Source organism: Haliotis rufescens, unplaced genomic scaffold, assembly GCF_023055435.1.
Source record: "Haliotis rufescens isolate VD_foot unplaced genomic scaffold, xgHalRufe1.0.p SCAF_4, whole genome shotgun sequence".
Taxonomy (NCBI): domain Eukaryota; kingdom Metazoa; phylum Mollusca; class Gastropoda; order Lepetellida; family Haliotidae; genus Haliotis; species Haliotis rufescens.
In genome coordinates this window covers 8,510,859-8,530,238 of record NW_025964112.1, presented here as the reverse complement: position 1 = coordinate 8,530,238, position 19,380 = coordinate 8,510,859, and the positions used below count along the sequence as shown (strand labels likewise).

General features: G+C 38.1%; 1 protein-coding gene across 2 annotated transcripts in view; it reads left to right on the top strand.

Moving 5' to 3' along the window:
* Positions 1-17,480, top strand: part of LOC124135845 (G patch domain-containing protein 8-like) — a 53,626-nt gene extending 36,146 nt beyond the window's left edge. For both annotated transcript variants that reach the window (XM_046501464.2, XM_046501465.2), the window contains 4 exons: positions 718-809; positions 2,013-2,201; positions 9,709-9,770; positions 10,437-17,480. In XM_046501464.2, the coding sequence (XP_046357420.2) occupies positions 718-809; positions 2,013-2,201; positions 9,709-9,770; positions 10,437-14,610 (4,517 nt within the window). In that variant the 3' untranslated portion in view covers positions 14,611-17,480. The remainder of the gene's footprint in view (positions 1-717; positions 810-2,012; positions 2,202-9,708; positions 9,771-10,436) is intronic.
* Positions 17,481-19,380: the final 1,900 nt, after the last annotated feature.

Here is a 19,380-nt window from a genome sequence, read left to right as displayed (position 1 = left end):
TGTAGTATTTGTTGATGATATAGATCTGAAGTATGTTATTTGATTAATCTGTGGTGCGGTTACAATTTCTTTCTCTCCCTGTATGTTCCATGTTTGAAAAATAGAAGCCTGTGGCTTTTGGAAATTAAAAACAAAAATCAATTTGGACTTAATCAGACACAACAATGATCCTCAAGTTCCCATTGGGAACATTTTTTTTACAATGTCATAGCAAAAAGGAAATGAATGTTGGAGATTGAACTTTCAGTCTGAAAAAATCAATTTCCTTTCATCGTGAAGTAACATTTGGCTTTACACGTTTTACGTCCTGTCGGCCTTTTGATTAAGGATCTTCCTGGAACATACAGCCCCCTCTCCCACCTGATGTCCTACTGTACCTACTCTAACTGCATGTGTTGGCTTCTTTGCTTCCTCATCTGTGTGAGTAGATTGGGTTGTTTTTACAGAACATTGCTACTGGCGGTTTGTGAGTGTTTGACTGCTTTAGATAGTCTTGTGACCTACTAAATCGGGACAGCACCGTGAGGGACGGGAGATGAGGGGTGGGGCGGGTGTGGACAGGACAAGCATGTGCTCCTTCACTTGGCCTCTGCAGATGTGTGTCAGCCTGCCTGTACGTGTGTGGTGGCTGTCAGATAGGTATGGTACATCTCGGGGTCAAACTTCCCCCACCAGGTTTAGATGGATGGCAAGCTTACTTCCTTTACAATGTTTCAGATTGTAAACCTGAGCTGCCTAAGGAAGCTGTTAAAAAGAGTGAAGATGAAGCTCTGCAGCCAGCCATTAAGAAACCAGAACAAGAGAACAAGGTAAGGGCCTCTTGAATAAAGAGGTGGAGGGGTAGCCGAAGGGTTAATGTGTTGACTTGTCATGATGGAGACCTGGGTTTGATTCTTAGTGTGTCATAACGTGACTTGACATAAATATTGCCACATGTGGTGCAAAACCCCAACTTTCCAAAAGTAAGGTAAAAGTATAACCCAACCCAATAGTTTTGGGAATTGGTTAAAATTTGTAAAGGCAATCAATGATTCATGAATGATCAGTGGTAAGTGAAATATTGTCCATTTGCGATAATCATTCTCAGTAACCTTTATGATGATGACCATATGACAGATGTTGCTGTACGGTGCAGTAGTAACACATTTACTTGGAACCATTGCAATAGCAGCAGGAATCCTTTGATGTTGGTTTGAATCCCAGATTTCACCTGATAATGATTCATGGTTTGTCAGCACCTTACCTGTGCTCATTGGTTTCACCAATGTAATAGTGTTTTAAGACCTTTAAGCTCACTTGCTTTGATACAACTGAAATACCGTATTTCCTATATTAGACACTTGGGCGTCTATTAATTTTGCTGATCCGGTGTACTTAAGAGGCATGCGTCTATCAGTGACTGTTGGAGGCCCTGTGTCTATTCTGGTTGGCAAATCACTAATCACTAATCACTAATCACATCTGAATCTCAAATTCCAAAGCCTTACAACGGGTACATTTGCAGGAAATGGACATTACATAAATAATTGTTACATGCCATAAGTTAATGTGATAGGCATAATCGATTTCATCAAATGATGTACCCAGAGTCTAATAGTGGCCCGGCTTCTATTTTTGTGACAGAGTATGACCTGGTGGCAATTAGAGGCAGGTGTGCATTGGATACCCATTGTCTAATACTAATAGAGGAAATACGGTACTGGTCAGAGCAGTGTTCAGTCACTCATCAAAATAAACCTGTATTATTGTGAAATAATTGAATAAAGATTTCATGATCAATTCCACAGTTGAATACTGAAACATTCAAAATTGATAGCATGAATTAACAGCCTTAAAAAGGTGTCCCAAGTTCTGTATGAACAATACTATAAAAATAGATATTCTTTAGAAATTGTGTGTCTTGTTTGAACACATACAGAAGATGTGATTGTACTTGATTGTACATTGACAAAGTTGGTTGTCTTGCAATGGACTATGGCACCATCTTTAATCCTTGACATGTTGCATGATAGGCTCCGGAAGTTACGGATGATGCTGGTGATGGCAATGCAGGTGCTGGTGATGCAAGAGCTGCTACAGACGCTACCCAAAAGGATGGGAAGGGAAGCACACCTGGAAAGACAGCAACACTTGCCAAGGTGAAGAAGGTGGCCCCCAAACCCCCGAAACTACGAACTGGGCCAGTAACTAGATCTGCTAAGGTGAGTTAGTGGTTTGGTCTCATGGACAATACATATGCCCACAATTCGCAGAATAATAACTGAATTTTGGTATAGGTTCCAATCATCCAAAATCTCGCAGTAGTGCATAATACTCCAAATTCGTTGAAATGACAAAATTGCTATTTTTTTATTGAATTTTTTTTATCTTCTTTCATCTTTGCATATTTTGGTATTGAAAAAACTGAAATGGATGGAAATCATTTATTTATTTTTATACTTTTGACATGTCTTAAATACTTTTGGCTTGAGTTTTGTAAAACTTAGAAAGGTATACAGTTTTCAGTTATAAAGTGCCCCTTACAATGAGGTAAGTCTATTTGAAATGTTCGATTTGTTACCTAGTTAAGAGACAATTATGGAGATGACCGACAAGTGTTAACAATTCTTTTCAGACTGAGATTACTTTATGAAATGACTGCTAACAAGCTTGTGAAAAATTCCCTTGATAATGAACATGAAAGGTTAAATGATAAATTATGCAAATATAGTAAGAATATGACCAATCTGTTCTCCTCCAAAGTGTCCAAAAAGAGATATTCATTTTGTTACAAAGAAATGGAATGGTAAAATGTGATAAGTGTTTATAACAGCACCATTACTATCAAACATAACCTTAAGGTGAATGTCACACATGAAATTATTGCCCAAAATGAAATGATCTAAATCTCTCCCCACATTAAATAGTTGTCAGCAGTCATACAGAGGTATATGAATGATGACCATCACAATATCGTATGACACACTTCTACTGTTATAGTGACTCCTGGTCATACAACATTTTATTTTCCTTTCCTTTCTTTCAGCGTAAGTCAGCCTGTCAAATGTAATGTTACGATTCAAACCTTGATTTCTATCAGTTTATGTAGTCTGTCTTTGTGTGTGTTCAGACAGTAATAGGGTATTCAATTTTACCCATCACATTTGATATTACATTCAGAGCCTAGTAACCATGGTAACCAGATATATTCCAGTATGACTCCTCATCTGCACTTGCAACGTTAATACATGATCATAATCAGTTTGTAAGCTAAATATCAATATTTCCTTATTCAAGAAGAAAGCAATCTTTCAGTATTTTCGCTGGTATTATGACTGCAGTTCACTTTCAATATGCATACTTTGGGGGATGTGCAACATTCACAGAACAGCATTTGCTCCGTATGAATCATTTTGGTCCTTATCGACATGTTAAAAACTTTCCTCAATATTCTGTATGGTAATACAAAATCTGTTTTCTTCTACACATATACTAGAATTATGATACTATGTTGTGTCATATTCGGTATTGGTAATGCATTTTGTAATTAATCAGAATTTTATGATTTTTTTGAATAATATTAACTTTTAACTTTATGTAATGGGACGTTAAGTTACCTGTTTCTTGAAGGAACCTTGGATGAAAAAACAGAACGAACAGTGGAAGATTTTGTGCATTCCCTAAAGTGTGTATATGTTTGGCTTATATTGGTATGCCTGGGTTTGCTATGTTGTATTGTTGGATTATGCCCATTCTAATGTGCACTCTAACTCGTAGTTAGCTCTCTCCCGTTCTATACTAGCGTAGTGTAGACTACACACTGATTTGCCCCACACAGGTTTCCCCATGGCACTTGTGTTACGAATATTGGCCATTTTCTACAGGGGTGGTCGCATGGGTCACTCACTTGTGACATGTCCGTGGCTGAGTGAATGTGTGCATCCACCGCAAGCTGTTTCATGTAGACAAGTTCTATATCATAACAATTGTAGGGATGTGGTTGCATGTTGTGTTATTATCGTTATATGGATTTGGAGAAAGTCCAAGAGCATTATGATTTTGACTGCTACTTTTCTAGTTTGAAATTTCACTGTACAAGACTAACAGTACAAGATCATCTTCTTGTAAACTCAATTGCATGAAAAAATCAATGTGTTGGGAATTTGTTTTTTAAGAAATTAGTAAGAGCAAATCATAGATCATGTTGATCTTATATTTAGCCCATCTGGTCCAGAGGCCAATTGAGCTATAAGTGTCATGTCCACCGTCTCCAGTCTTGTTAACATTTTTGGTTCTGTGGTAAGTTGACCTGATTTTGACAGATTTTCACTTAAAAACAGGACAGACACATGACAGTCAATATGACAGAAATATGTACGATATGAAGCCAATCCTGTTAGTAAGATAATTATTTTCTGAGTTGGTTCAATTTCAAATGACCATTGGTGAAGATGGTCTTTGTCATTGGTAGATCCTCATCAATTTTTTCAGCTGACTTGAATAAATAAGAGGTTCAGGGTCATATGATCAGTCAAATTGTGTATCAGGACAGGTTACTTTGCTTTGCTTTGCTATGAAAATCATGTGCCCAGCTGTGTTTTACAAATCTAGATGACACACTGCAAATCCATTCATTACCTTCAGCTTAATGCCTCTTATTGAAACGATGAATATTATCACACATTTAAATCAGTTGAGCATAAATCCAAAATTGATCCTGAAGTTGTCGGATGTGTTTGCTTGTTTTCCCCAAATGATGTGTATTGATGAACGTCTAGAAGTAGCCAGGTTTTTGTGGACATGAAAGATGGTTGACATGAAACATTAACATCAGTTCCATGATGGTTGTTCTAGTGTCTCGTAGAATTGCATGGCTCTTTATGATTGTTAAATATTTTTATTTACATGAAGTGTGTGTATTTTTTAATATATATCTTTCAACTATGAAAAAGAATAGGTAATTGTAGTCAAGTACCTATCCCATTAAATTGTCTGTGTAAGAGGATATAGTTTCAAATTTTGATACCTGAAAATCAATGTCCCCACAAAAGTAGGGTTTCAGTAGACATGATATTTGAAGGTCGGAGATATCTAAGAGGCATTCTGTGATGTAATTACACTCTCCTGCTGCACATGTAATGTTGGGGATAAGGTGGTCACGCTGATTGTAAGGGATCAAGGGTAGAGGGGTTAAAGCATGTTTGGCTCATCACATGGAACACCCTGGTACAACTCTCTACATCTGTACAATGTGTGAAGCTGACTTTTGGTCACTTTAGCAGTGATATGGCTTGAATACTGCCAGACACTATTATTTACAGGCCACCATCAGATAGCTGGAATATTGCTGGGTGCAGCATTAACAACAAACTCTGGATAGTGTTTAATGTTTCCTAGAAATACTTGCACACCTATTAATGTAGTTGTGAGCTGGTTCCTTTGCTGTTGATATTTCCATGGAAACAAGTGGATAGTGTCTGTTTCTTGAGTTTATCACAAGACCATTAAGTATTTCATTATGAAACCTTGAGTAAAACTTGGAGATATCAAATAGAGGGAAAAGAAGGGTTTTACTTTGACAGTGTGTGTGTATACCTTAATCCTCAATATTTTCCCTTGCTGATGCTTTCATTCCTTTATTCAGAGTAACATGTCAATTTTCAGTCATTTGTTTTGTTTCTTATTTCTTTATTTTATCCAGTTACCCTGTTTGTTTGATTTGACTTCAATTAACGTAAACATAACTTTTTGGTCTAAAACATTTTCAAATTAATGAAATAAAATGGGACCAATAATAACTGTAATTGTTTTCACAGAACATTAACCTTTCCTGTAGACATATCTAAGTATGTAGATGTAGTATTGCAAAACTTGCCATGCTTGGCTTTCACCTTCTGATAATAAGAGTGTTTGAGTTTACTAACTTCTGTGCTCTAATATTTATAAGGAAAAAAGTTGCAGATAGAGAGTGATACTGTTATCAACAGAATTAGTGCCCCTCCAAGGATAACACCCACATGCCCCACAACGTGCATCCCCCTAGACCCGCTTTTCTCATTCCTCTTCTTGACTCAACATTTGATGGGTATTTAAATCTTCCTGAAGAAAACCACTATATGTGGTTAACAGTTGGAACTACTGTTACTGCTTTGCAGTGTTGTATTAATCCAGGGGGTGGAAGGGTAGCCTAATGGTTAAAGTGTTCGCTCACCACGCTGAAGACCCGGGTTTGATTCCCCACATCAGTACAATGTGTGCCCAGTTCTAGTATCCCCCGCTGTGATATAGCTGGAATATTGCTAAAAGCGGTGTAAAACCATACTCGCTCACTCATATACATATTAATCCAGTGAATTAAAAACTTGCTTTCTCATGTACCCACTTAAGACAGGGCATTAATTTTGTTGATTGTGGGTTGCTCTTGTATGTGCAGCCATTTTGTTTAGTTTGTTTAGAGGTTGCCAAGAGCATTTGTGTCAGGGATAATTTGTTTGTATTTAAAATCTGTAACATAAAGAATGTGTGATTAATGTGCAGAAACAAAGTAGTTATCTGATACAGTTTGAGAGATAACAACATAATGGCATGATAGATCTACCTATAAATATACAAGCTATGCAATATAAGATTTTAACCATGTGGTTCAGGGCAACACTGTCAATGTGGCTTGTTATTGGGCTGGGCTTGGGAAAACAGATATTGTTTGCATGGTTTTTGTATCATTTGGTTGGTACCCCTTCTGCATGAATGTACTTTAATTGACAAGTATCTTTTTTATTAATATGTACCTATTTAATCATTTACTTAACCCTTGGGGGGATGCCCTTCTTCTATTGTACTAACACTGGTTCATGATGATGTAATTGTGAATTCATCATCTGTGTTGTGTTCATCATAGAACTGAAACATCTAACATTTGTGGTCATCAAATCAAAAGCAGACAGTGGAGTCAGCACCACGCTGTTTCTCAATGAGCTTCCATTTCAGACTTTCCGATCACACAATATTTACAGTTTTGTTCAAATTGCTTGCTTTTATATTGTTTGAAAATCTGAAAATGTTAAGCTAATATGCAAATGAACTGTAAAAACATATTCCATTTTGCAATTATTTGAACATAATTAGTGACTGCACATTGAGATTATAGAGTGTTATGGTATGTATGTGTTTTTGTCAAAATAACCACTTTCCCTACCATGCTTACACTTTTAATGTGTGAAAATTAGAAAGTTACAAAATATAATTTTAATCAAGTCTAAACTTATAACAGTTCTCATAAGTTGCAATCTGTATGGATAATGTTGATGTTTTTCTTTTCAAAACAACAGTAAGAAATTTGACATTTTAACCAGATAATTAATGTTGCCTTGACAATATTGTGGTGTGGATATTTTCCCCTATTTTATTCTTGAAGACTTGCTCAGTACTCCATATTTTAGCATGGATGTTTGATCTTCAGATTTGCTTTCAGTATAGATCTGAATACACATTTTACCAGTGTGATCAATTTCAGGACTTTTCAAATAGTTTTGACAAACATATGACTTCTGCACCCTGGGCAAATAACTGTCATTGAAAAATTACATCCATACATTCATTATTAACTTGATGGATCAATGTCTTGCTTCAGTTACTTTTTTCTGATGACATTTTGTCCTTTATTTTATTGGATATTTCCATTCATGATGGATGCTGTTTAAGAAGTCCTGTTCTCTCACCCCTTGTGTAAGGCTAACACATAGTTGTATGAGTGCTGGCATATCTACATTGCACTTCACCAAAGTTGTCATTTTATCAAATTTGGATGATCCAGAAGGACATTAATCTGCAACAACTATTAATCACTTAAACCTTATTAAAACCTGTTTCAAATGTCTCCTTGAAAGTTTTATACAAAATATCCTTCAATAAGCTGTTTTGCCAAGAGAGGTTTTTAGTAGAAAATGAGCCTTCAAGAAGTGGTCATCCAAGCTTTTGTATAATGACAGCATTATTTCAGATTAATGTTGCAGTTTAAAGGCAGTTCACATCCACATCATGATGTCAACATGTCACAAAGTAGAATATTCGTGTTGATTATCATTTCCAGAATATTGGACAATCATTCTGAAATTGTGTCAAGCGACCATTTTTCTTGAAGATAATCAGAGTGTTATACAAGTATATACACATTCTAGTCTTGTGGATCAACGTAACATGTTCATTTAACACACAGAGCAGGATATGAGCAAGATTTTACCACATTGTAGTTGTGATGTCATGTATACTCCAAGTCGGATTTAGGTCCATTAGCTGAGGCATACATGTTATTTATCCTGTCCATTAATGCCAAAAGCTGTTGCATGAAATGATGTGATTATCAAATTTGTCAAGATGGTGGTTTGACTATAAGTTGATGAAATATTTAGCGTCAATTTATCAATATTTAGACTTAAATTGTAACAGAAACGTTTCCCTTCATTTGCTTGTTTTTGCTGTCAGTAGTACAAAGAGCAGAATCGACACATAAAAGATTCCAAAGGAAAATCACCCTCTCAGATTCTTACTGAGCATAGTAACTTCTAAAACCATTATATTAACACTCTTCAACAAACCATTTAATGGATGTCTCATTCATGTCATTAATTGATTACTTAGTTTTATGGGAATAAGAACCTTAGTTTTTCAAATCATTGAACATTCCTGATGAAAGTTTTTGGCCATAGACATAATACTATTTAACATGAGTTCAACATATCCTGCTGGAATAAATTTAATTAGTTGTATATAATTTTTTATAGATTTAGCATGTGTCGATTGTGTTCTCCATGTAACTTTATAAGATGATATAACAGAAAACCTGTAAGATCTATTGGCTTTGGGGTTGCATGTCTTCTAGTTACAAGCTTGCTGTAATGAGTTGGTTACCCTCACTCATAACAAATATCTAAAGCACATTGTACTCTGTGGACAACTGCATACTGGATACAGTCCTGGTTAAACCAATGTCTCATTCATCTCTCCCAATTGTGGAATGTATTTCACTATTGTCATACTCAGTTTGAAAATCATGTATTTTCAAAGTCAATCTAAGAAGTTGTTTTTTGAAAGTGTTGTTTGGATTTAAAAAGGTTATTAACTTCTAAGATGATTTCTGGTTGAGTATGACAGTGTTTACTATTGGTTGGCAGGGATTTATCTAGATCTGCTTAGAAGCCGATATTTGGCCCCAAATCTGAAGCAAATGTCATTAAAAAATTCCAATCTGAATGAAACATTTACCAATTTCTCAGATATTTACGAAAATAAGAACTGTAAAAAAATTAATTCAGTTTGGAACAATGTCACATCCCCCCACCCCACCCTGAATTTGCTTGCTAAGGCACTGATTTTGGAATCCTAGATAAATCTCTGTGTATGTTTGTATTGATTTTCATTTCTTCATTCATATAATTCCAAATGTTGTATCATCATGTTGAAGTTCTGTCGAAAATATTCCATGATGTTGTAAATTATGCTTTTATCTGGTTGGATTGTACTTTCCTGTAATATAAGAAACTTATAATGACTAAAGGGATAAAGAACATCGCCTAATTGATGTAATTTTTTCATGAATTGATTTATGCAGGATTGTTTTTATCCCCATCAGTAAGTAGGGTAGGAGAGACTAGTTTTATGTGATAAGAGGATGTGCTATGAGGATACTGATGTTTTCTAACATCGTGGTGATGGTATGAATTTATCTTACAGGCATCTGGCGCAGTCACTGGCAAAGAGGACCCTAGTGAAAAGAATGATGTTAACTCGAATAAGTAAGTCTACTATTGTTTCCTCAGTGTGGTTAGTTGTTCTCCCAGCATGCTTGGAAGTTGATTGCACACTTTGGTACAGTATGAGATGCCCGTTTTTGGTGTTCAGTACTGCGCTTTTTCTGAAACATGCATTGCACACAAACAATTGTTTTTGAGACAGATGACACTTCGACTGTAGAGCTTTTGTGCAGAAAATGTCACATGGACCAGCTCAATGCTTGACCTGACGCAAGGGTGGCCTAGTCTAAGGCGCCGCAATTCACTGTGCAGAGTTGCGTCCCTTGGGCACGCCAGAAACCTATGATTGTGGGTTCGAATCCCAGTTCGCCCCAATTATGTTTCTAGGTTTGTCAGCACCATACCCGTGCTCGTGGGTTTCACCAAAGTGGTAAACGTCTGAGACCTGCATCACTTCGGGCTTTCCTCCCACATTAAGCTAACTCGCTGTGATGTAACTGGAATACTGTTAAAAGCTGTGTTAAATCCAATTCACTCACTCACTCACTCATTACATGCTGTCATGTCATAGCTGTAATAAGTCTGTGACTGCAATATAAAACAACATTCACTCAATTTTCACTTTGTTGTATCAAAACTTAAATGGATCATGACAGATTCTGAACATATTGTCACATGTTAATACAAAATTTGTGTTGTCTGCTGCAGGTCTACTACATCTGCAGAGGATGATCAGAAGGGAAGTATCAGCTTTTCCTTCACGAAGACGGCTCCAGCCAGGATTGAGACGTCAGCAGCATTTGCACCCGAACCAGATGAAGAACAGAAAGAAAACAATGAGAACAATAATGCTGAAGTTGTTCCCAGTAGTAGTGCAAAAACACCTGATTCCAAGAAAGAATTTTCCTTCATGAAGATCCTCAGCAAGGATGACAAAGAACTGGACTGGCCTCAGGATATGATTCAGTACACTAAATGTGAACCATGTTTGAGCTTCAGTTGCAACCCCCTCTATTTTGACTTCAGTCAGTTATTGTTGAAGTCTAAGCCTAAAGCTGTAGATCCCTTACCTGAAGTGAAAGTAGTACCAGAGGAGGTTCAGGACAGTACTAAAGAAGTGAAGGATGCTGAGGTAAAAGTGGAAGATGCTAAACCTGAGACCAAACCTGTTGAAGTTGAGAAAGCAGAGAAAACAGAGAAAACTGACAAAACAGACAAAACTGACAAATCTGACAAAACTGACAAAACTGAAAAAGTGGAGAAAGTTGAAAAAGTGGAGAAAGTTGAGACAGAAAAGGACGACATACCTGACAAACAAGAAGGGAAGAATGACAAAAAGGTATTTGAATTCACGGCTGAACAGGTGAAGAGTGAAAAATCATCAAAGAGAAAGAAACGAAAGCATAAGAAGAAGAAAAAGCATAACAATGAAGCTGATGGAGAGGAAAATGCCAAACCAGCAGATGGAGAGGGTGAGGACAAAGAAAATGTTAAACACAAGAAGAAGAAGAAAAAGAGGAAAAAGCATAAACATAAGACAGCTGATGGTGAGGAAACTGTTGAGAAGAAATCTAAAAAGAAGAAGAAGAAATCTAAAAAGAAACATACTAAAGAGACGGGAGAAAACCATGAGGGTGGTGAAACGGAGCAGGGGCCATCTGATGAAGAAAAGGCATCCAAGAAATCATCACGGAAGAAGTCAAGAAGAAGAAAACGCAAACACAAAACTAGTGAACCTGACCCTGAAGCTGTCAAAGCTGAAGGAGCCACCGTAGAAGGAGCCACCGTAGAAGGTGATGCAGATGTTCCACCCAGAAAGAAGAAGAAGAAAGCTAAGAAAAATAAACTTGTGCTAGAATATAAAGACACTGCGTCATCTGAGTCAGGGGGTGAGAAGACAGATTTGAAGCAGGAATGTAAGGTGTCTGTTGCTAATGAAGGGGAACCTGATAAAACTCCTAAAAAGTCACTTACTCCAAGAAAATCTACAAATAATGTCAACAAGACCTCTGGAGATTTAAAGTCAACTTCTGGACAGAGTGAAATGAAATCCCCGCTGAATAAGGTCTGTGGAAAAGGGACACCACAGAAATCACCGCAGGATGCTAAAAGTGGAAAGAAGATAAAGACTCCTGATGTCCAAGATGCTAAAACTGGATCCTTGAGAAAGAGAAATGCAAGTGAGTCTACAACTGATGACTTGACACCTGCAAAGTTACAGAAATCAGAACTAAAAGAAAAAAGTCAGAAAAGTGAAGACACTTGGAGCAAGATTGAAGGAATCTATGAAAGCAAACCTGCGGATGATACCAGCAAATCTAAATGGGATACCAGTGAAAGTGAAGGTGAAGATATAGAAAAAGATTCCAAGAAAGAGGAGAAAATTCCAAAGTGTCCAAATGGAGGGTGTAATGAAACTGAAAATAAATCTGGAAATTCTAGAAATGAAAGCAGGGACAATGATAAACAAAATGTTTCAAATAAGAGTCGAAGATCTTACAGCTCATCTTCTGACTCTGACCGATACAGTAGTAGGTCAAGAAGTCGATCTAGGGCTAGTCGATCTAGGGCTAGTCGATCTAGGGCTAGTCGATCACGGTCAAGGTCATATTCACGGTCTAGGTCCAGGTCCAGATCTCGATCTTACAGATCACGTTCCCGTTCTTACCACAGTTACAGCGATGATTCCAGGTACAGCAGGTCAAGGTCATCCAGTCGTTCACGGTCTGGAAGAAGCTACACGAGAAGTCATTCTCGCCACAGGTCGAGAAGAAATAGATCATACTCACGGTCCTATAGCCGATCAAGTAGATCAAGTTACTCTAGGTCAAGAAGCTCCTCCAGATCCTACAGTCGATCAAGGTCTTATACACGCTCTAGATCTCGTTCTAGACATAGATCAGGTTCCAGGGGACACTCCTACAGATCATCATTATCATCAAAGCACTCCAAACTAACACCTGCTACTATTTCTACTAAAGATACCAGTACCAAGGAGGAACCTCCAAGTGGAGCTGCTCTGGTTGGAACTCCAGGGGAAGAAAACAAGAAAAGTAATTTAGATATCCCTCTACCTGCAAAGGAAGAAACAGATAAGGAAACAGTACCTGAGAAAAGTGATGCTAAGCAACTTGTTAATATCCCATTGCCTCCACCTGGACAAACTGAGGGACAGTCAGCAACAACACCGAATGCTGGGTCTTCAGGAGATGGAGACACTTCTGTTGCTCCACCTCCACCACCACCTGATGAGCATATGGGAGATTATGGCCCAAACATGGGCCATGACATGATGCATGGTATGAGACATGGTATGCATCCAGATATGGGTATGGGACATGATATGGGCCATTACCCAAATATGCCGCCGCCACCACCACCACATGGATATGGACATGGACCTCCTCCAAGAGGGATGTTTTTCCCTGGCCCACGACCAGGACCAGGACATCGACCAGGACCTGGAATGGGCCATGGTCCAATGGGACCAGGTGGTCCTGGAATGGGAATGGGTCCTGGTCCAATGGGACCCAGGGGTGGTCATGGTATGGGTCATAACATGGGGCCAGGAAGACCAATGGGACCCAGAGGACCAGGACCAAGACCTGGAATGGGTCCACCAGGCCCAGGAATGGGACATCCAGGTCGTGGTGGTCCAGGAATGGGACATCCAGGGCCTGGTATGGGTCCAGGTGGACATGGAATGGGTCCAGGTGGCCCAGGTATGGGACCAGGGCCAGGAATGCGTCCTGGACCACCAGGGTCAAGGATGGGACCCCCAATGAGAGGACCTCCAATGAGGAATCCAGGACAATTTGGACCACCTCTTGGCATGGCCCCACCTGGGATGCGAGGTCCCCCACTTAACAGAGGACCACCACCTGGAATGGGCCACTATCCACCCAGAATGATGGGACCCCCAGATCACATGAAGCCTAGAGGATCACCACCGCCACTTCCACCTCCAAAATCACCATCACCTCAACCTCCACCACCCCCAAAGAAAGAAGAGGAAAAGAAAGAGGAACCCAAACCAATGGAACCCCTTATTCCACCTGAACAAGCTGAGCAGTATCGCAAGCTGCAACAACAAGCAGTGAAACATGCAAAGAGACAACAGCGTAGGCAGAAACAAATGGAAAACGGTGAGCCTGTTGAATCAAGCTCTGATGAAGATGAACAAATGGATACTGAAGAGAGCGCAGCTGCTCTAGCAGCAGCTGAAGCTGCTGCTGAGGAAGCAGCAGCTGTTGAAGAAGCTCAGACCATCTTGCTACCAACTGCACAATCTCCTCTGGTACAACAGCCAACCTTGATTCTACAGCAACCTATTCCCAGTCCAGTTCAGTTTGCTCAGACACCTCAACTAATTCAAGCTCAGCCACAATTCATAGTGCCACATACTGCAGGAGTCCTCAATCAGATGGGCATGCCTATTCAAGCTGGAGCTCCAGTCATTGCCATGCCACACATGGCTGGTGCAACTCCTATGTCAGGCATGCAGGCTTACCCAATACAAACACCAGGAGGTATCCAGCTGGCAACTGGCCAGTCCCTGCACAGTCAGCTGTTAGCATCAACTCAAGGGGGGCTGCACTTCCCAGCAGGTGTGGGTGGTCTTCAGGGTATTCCTGGTCTCCAGACAATACAGAACCTCCAGCAACTTCAAGGCTTACAGGGTTACCAGGGCATGCATGGTGTTCAGGGCATTCAAGGTATTCAAAGTTTGCAGGGCTTGCAGGGCTTGCAGGGCTTACAGGGCTTGCATGGGTTGCAGGGGTTGGTCCCTGGTCTGCAGCATATGTCGCAGCAGGTTTTGATCCCAGCACAGCCACAGGGTCCCGTCATTCTTATACCCCGGATTCCACGTCCAACATTGTGATGAAAGTGACATGTAGAACAGTGGTTATTGCTTCAGTCAAGTTCAAGGTGCTGTGGAAAACATGTAGTGTAGTATGTGCAGATGGTAAACTTTGAAGTGCAATCATAGATCTGTTGTTATTTTTGACAGCTACCAAAACCTATTCTGTGATATGCTTTTGGTGTGATCATAACAGATGTAACAGATAATGTGATTGTGATAGTCAGACCTGTATGGTCATTGTCCACTGGAGAGAAATATGACCACCATGCTAAGTGTTGCTGTGTCTTGAACTGAAACAAAGGCATGTTCACCATGACTAATTACCATGAATAAGGATGGATTCATTTTGTGCCAAAAATGAGTCATGTCATGGTTATGATCAGATTGGACCTGGATTACACATTGTCATGTATGACAAATTATTGTTATTATTATAGATGAGCCCTCCAAGACCATGTAAAGTGTAGCTTATGCCTAAAGAGAACTTCGTCTTTCCTGAATTCCTGTATGTTGATGCCAAGACAATCAGCACAATACGGATACTGTCTGCTGCATAAACTTTTGGATGGACTGCAGTGTGGTAAAGTCACTGTGAATCACATAAAAGATTTGCCTTTTGATGCAGTAACGTTACAGATATGTATGCTGCCTGTTGTTTGGGTTAATCTGCAACTATTACTTGAACTTTATGCATGCAACAAGTTGCTCAGTGCCAAATGGAAAACAAATTTGAAAATCTTTAGCAGCGACAGGATATGATGTTGATGTTCAACACTGAGTATGTAGTGAAAAATGTCTCAAGAAAATCTAGAAACTAGAAAATCAAGGTGTATTTGAGTAGACCCTTAGGCCATAATAAAGTATTAGATTTCCATCCCTGCCCACTTCACTACAAATGCCCAACATAACATCATTTTGTTGTTCCTAAATACCTACAGATGAAGAGAATCACTGTGCATTCCTTTTCTATGCTTGATGGGAAAACATCATATCCATGTCCTACCAAATATCCATGCTTCGTGTGAGTGCATTCAACACCTAATGCAACAGATGCCTTAACAGCTTGTTTAGAAGGAATAATAAAATACTAACTTAAATGGCTCTTCCTGCCTCACACTTATGAAGAATGGGATGAAAATCTAATTACGTATTTGTTGTGGCCTCAAGGAAGATGTACTGATTATTGCATGTGTTGCTTATTAAAATCATGATAAATGTGCTTTTAAATGAAAACAGACAAGGTCTGTTGAGGTTTTACAGTGCTAGAGGTTTGACTTAGATTATCCTGTGTAAATCTTCTCAGTTCGATAGAGAAGTTAAAATCTTCAAAGTGTTTTAGTGACCGAAAGTGGATGTCAAATGTTGTTCATTTGGAAACACTTTGTTCTTTGTACCAGAACCTTTACCTTAATCAGTGTCAGGCCTGGTCTGGTTATGATGTCTCTTAGAGCTAATCAGGAAGTATGTAATCCCCCAGTTCTGTGATGCAGATTAACCTGTAATTCCTGTGGATTGTGATGTTTTTAACATGTGATTGAATATGCATAGATGTTCATATCCAGAATGTCAGTTGAAGGAAAGACACAAATGAAGATTTGGTAAAAGTCCTTTAGAAATGTTGGTAGATGTAGTAATTACTTGTGCTTTTATCAAGCATAAATTTAACACTTTAATGTAAGATGAATATAATAAATTGTGTCTGGACTCAAAAGAAGAAAATGACAATATGCCATATTTCCGTGCTTTTATTCAAGCTTAAGGTTATGTTATTTTCAGTTTTAATTCATTTAAACAGTCTCACACTTGACTCTTTAGTAGAGGTTAAGATTCATTGTAAAATCAGGATTATGATTCATTGTAGTCTTGCTCTTGTATCATGTGTAAATAGAAACAATATCATTTCGAAACAACAATATCATTATGAAACTGAAACAATTGATATGCGAAAGTGAAACATTTCAAGTCATGCACTTCTTAAATTTTGTTTTCAGTACCCTTCATTGTATCAACTACTTCTTGTAGAATAGAAAATGCAAAGATGAATTGTGATGTTTATTTTCTTCTGTTACATCCATATAATTAATAAAAACAAATTTTTGGTACCTTCATTCATGTGTGAAGAAAATAATTATTTTTTTAATTTTAGTTATGTATGATAAATAAGTGCCTTAATGTAATTCATTTTTCAAATTAAACAGTAATATTGGATCAAGTTTCTTAAATAATTCCCACAGAATGTTTTTCATAAGGGATTCACATACCGGTATGCCTAACACAAGTACATTACTAATGATACCAAACAAATTTTATGTCTGGAGTAAAATGGGCGGTCCTTCAACAATCCCAGGTGATTTTATTGTCTCATCATTTGAATAACAATCAACATTTTAATCAAGTCATTAGATGTAGTTATTTATCCAGCATATTCACATACCAATTGATTCATGATGTCATTGTTATTATTTATGATTCCTGAGATTTGTTTTATTTGTGGAAACTGTGGAATATGCCTTCTTTCTTAGTCACAGACATTAATATAATTTTACCTTAGTCACTATGACATTGTCAAAGCTGTTATTCTAGACACCTTATGTAATAGTCATAGATCAGAAATAGTTGTTTGTCTGTGGCCATGATTGTCATGGTATATTCCACTGTTTCGATCTGAGAGAGTTTTGTACCCAGCTAAGTATATGCAAATTGTTGATGATTGTATTATAATCTTTGCTCATCTGTACAGTCAATTGTAGTTTAAATCAGAGGGTTTTTTTTGCTCCTAGGTCAAATGTTGTCCTGTTACTCTGACCAGTCAGAATGGAATGTGTGATGTATGCAGCATTGTAACATAGCTGTTGCCTTCTCAGAAAGTAAAAAAACATCAAGATGTCGGTCAGACTTGTTTTTTTATTTCTGATTTGTGGTCTTTGTGAAATGGTTAACATGTTTCACTATTCAGAACTGTCTACGTAGAGATTGTCAAGTGGTAAAAGAACCCAGAAACAAATGCTAAGTGGGGTAGCCAAGTGATTAAAGCATTGGCTCATCACGCTGAAGGCCCAGGTTCGAGTCCCGGCATCAGTACAATATGTCAAGTTAAAATATTGGTGCCCTATCCACTGCTGGTGTAAGCTGCATAAAACTCAACTTGCTCACACGCTCACTCTCTCTCTCTCTCTCTCTCTCACTCACACACACTCACTCAGAACAAGCCAATGTTAAAACTGTGGAGTACACATGCTTCAATCAAACCATGTTATTTTGTTGGAAGTACCATAGCTCTGAGCATAGTGAATTCTTGCATGAGGAAAATGTATTTCAAACCTCTTGTCTCACTTGGGCAGTGATTTGATTGCCCATTCATTTTGATATTTGAATAATGTCTACATGCAAATACATAACAGAAATTTCATTCAGAATGGTTGACATAATAAGGGAACCATATTTTGTTATCATTTCATGACTAATTACCAGTTTGAATTTAATTTGATTAAATTAATTAAATTCATCTGGAAAAGGTAATAGATCCACATCAGTCCATTTGATGGAGAGTATGGATAAACCTTTGGTTTACTCTTTACAAAGTTCAAATTAATTTTACGAAATGAACTTGAAACATGACATCTTTTGTGTAAAGTGCATTAAGACCAAACAAAAAGTTCATGTGATTTAGCAAAGTTTATGGACATGATACATAATGAAAGTCACTGATAACAATTTCATTCTATTATCAGGACAGCATCTGCTGCGTGTGTGTGTGTGTGTGTGTGTGTGTGTGTATATATATATATATATATATATATATATATATATATATATATATATATATGTAATATGGCATACAAATATTACTATGAATGTAAATACTAAGATATACATACAAAACTAATGTACAACAATGGAGGACTAATAATCCTTTCTAAATATTGATAAGTAAAAGATAAATATATAAAAACAACACTTTTGCTCACCTCGATAGGTTTAAATGGTTCCCAAAGACAGACTTGCATCAAAGGTTGCTATTCGCATTGATATTAAAATATTTGCAGAAATAAAGAGGACTAAAAACTAATACAAAATCTTAATATTTGAACAAAATATGTCTCCACAAGGAGACGCATACATGCCAAGTTCAGCTCCCTCCTGCTGGCAGTGAGTGAGTATGGTTTTACGCCGCTTTTAGCAATATTCCAGCAATATAACGGCAGGGGACACCAGAAATGGGCTTCACACATTGTACCCATGTCGGGTTTCGAACCCAGGTCTTCGGCGTGACGAGTGAAAGCTTTAACCACTAGGCTACCCGACCACCTGCTGGCAGTGTCATGGGAGAGGTTTATGTCCTTTTAGAGAATTAAGAGTATTGTCAAAACAAGGTCAAACTAAACTACTGCAAAAAAATGGATCATTTGTGTTGAAATTAAACAAATTCCTTTACATTTTGGACAAAAATTACTTGGTAATGTCAGTAAATTGAAATTTAATATTCTCATGGCACAACAAAGGCTGTTTTGGCTTCGACCAGACATGGGGTAACTGACACACTAATCAAATTGTCAAAACCACTGGCCTGCTGTCCATGGACAGTTTGGGCCTGTTTGGACTTGTTTCACTATTTTCTCCTATATGTAAAGGTGCATGATGGTGAAACTTTGCCTGGGCCATCCTACCAACGGCCTCCCTCAATGACACTCGAACCATTACTTTTCGTAGTCAAGTTTGGTTTCCATGGTAACCATATGCAATTTTTTTTTTTTTAAATTCACTTTGATGACACCCAACTTTTATGCC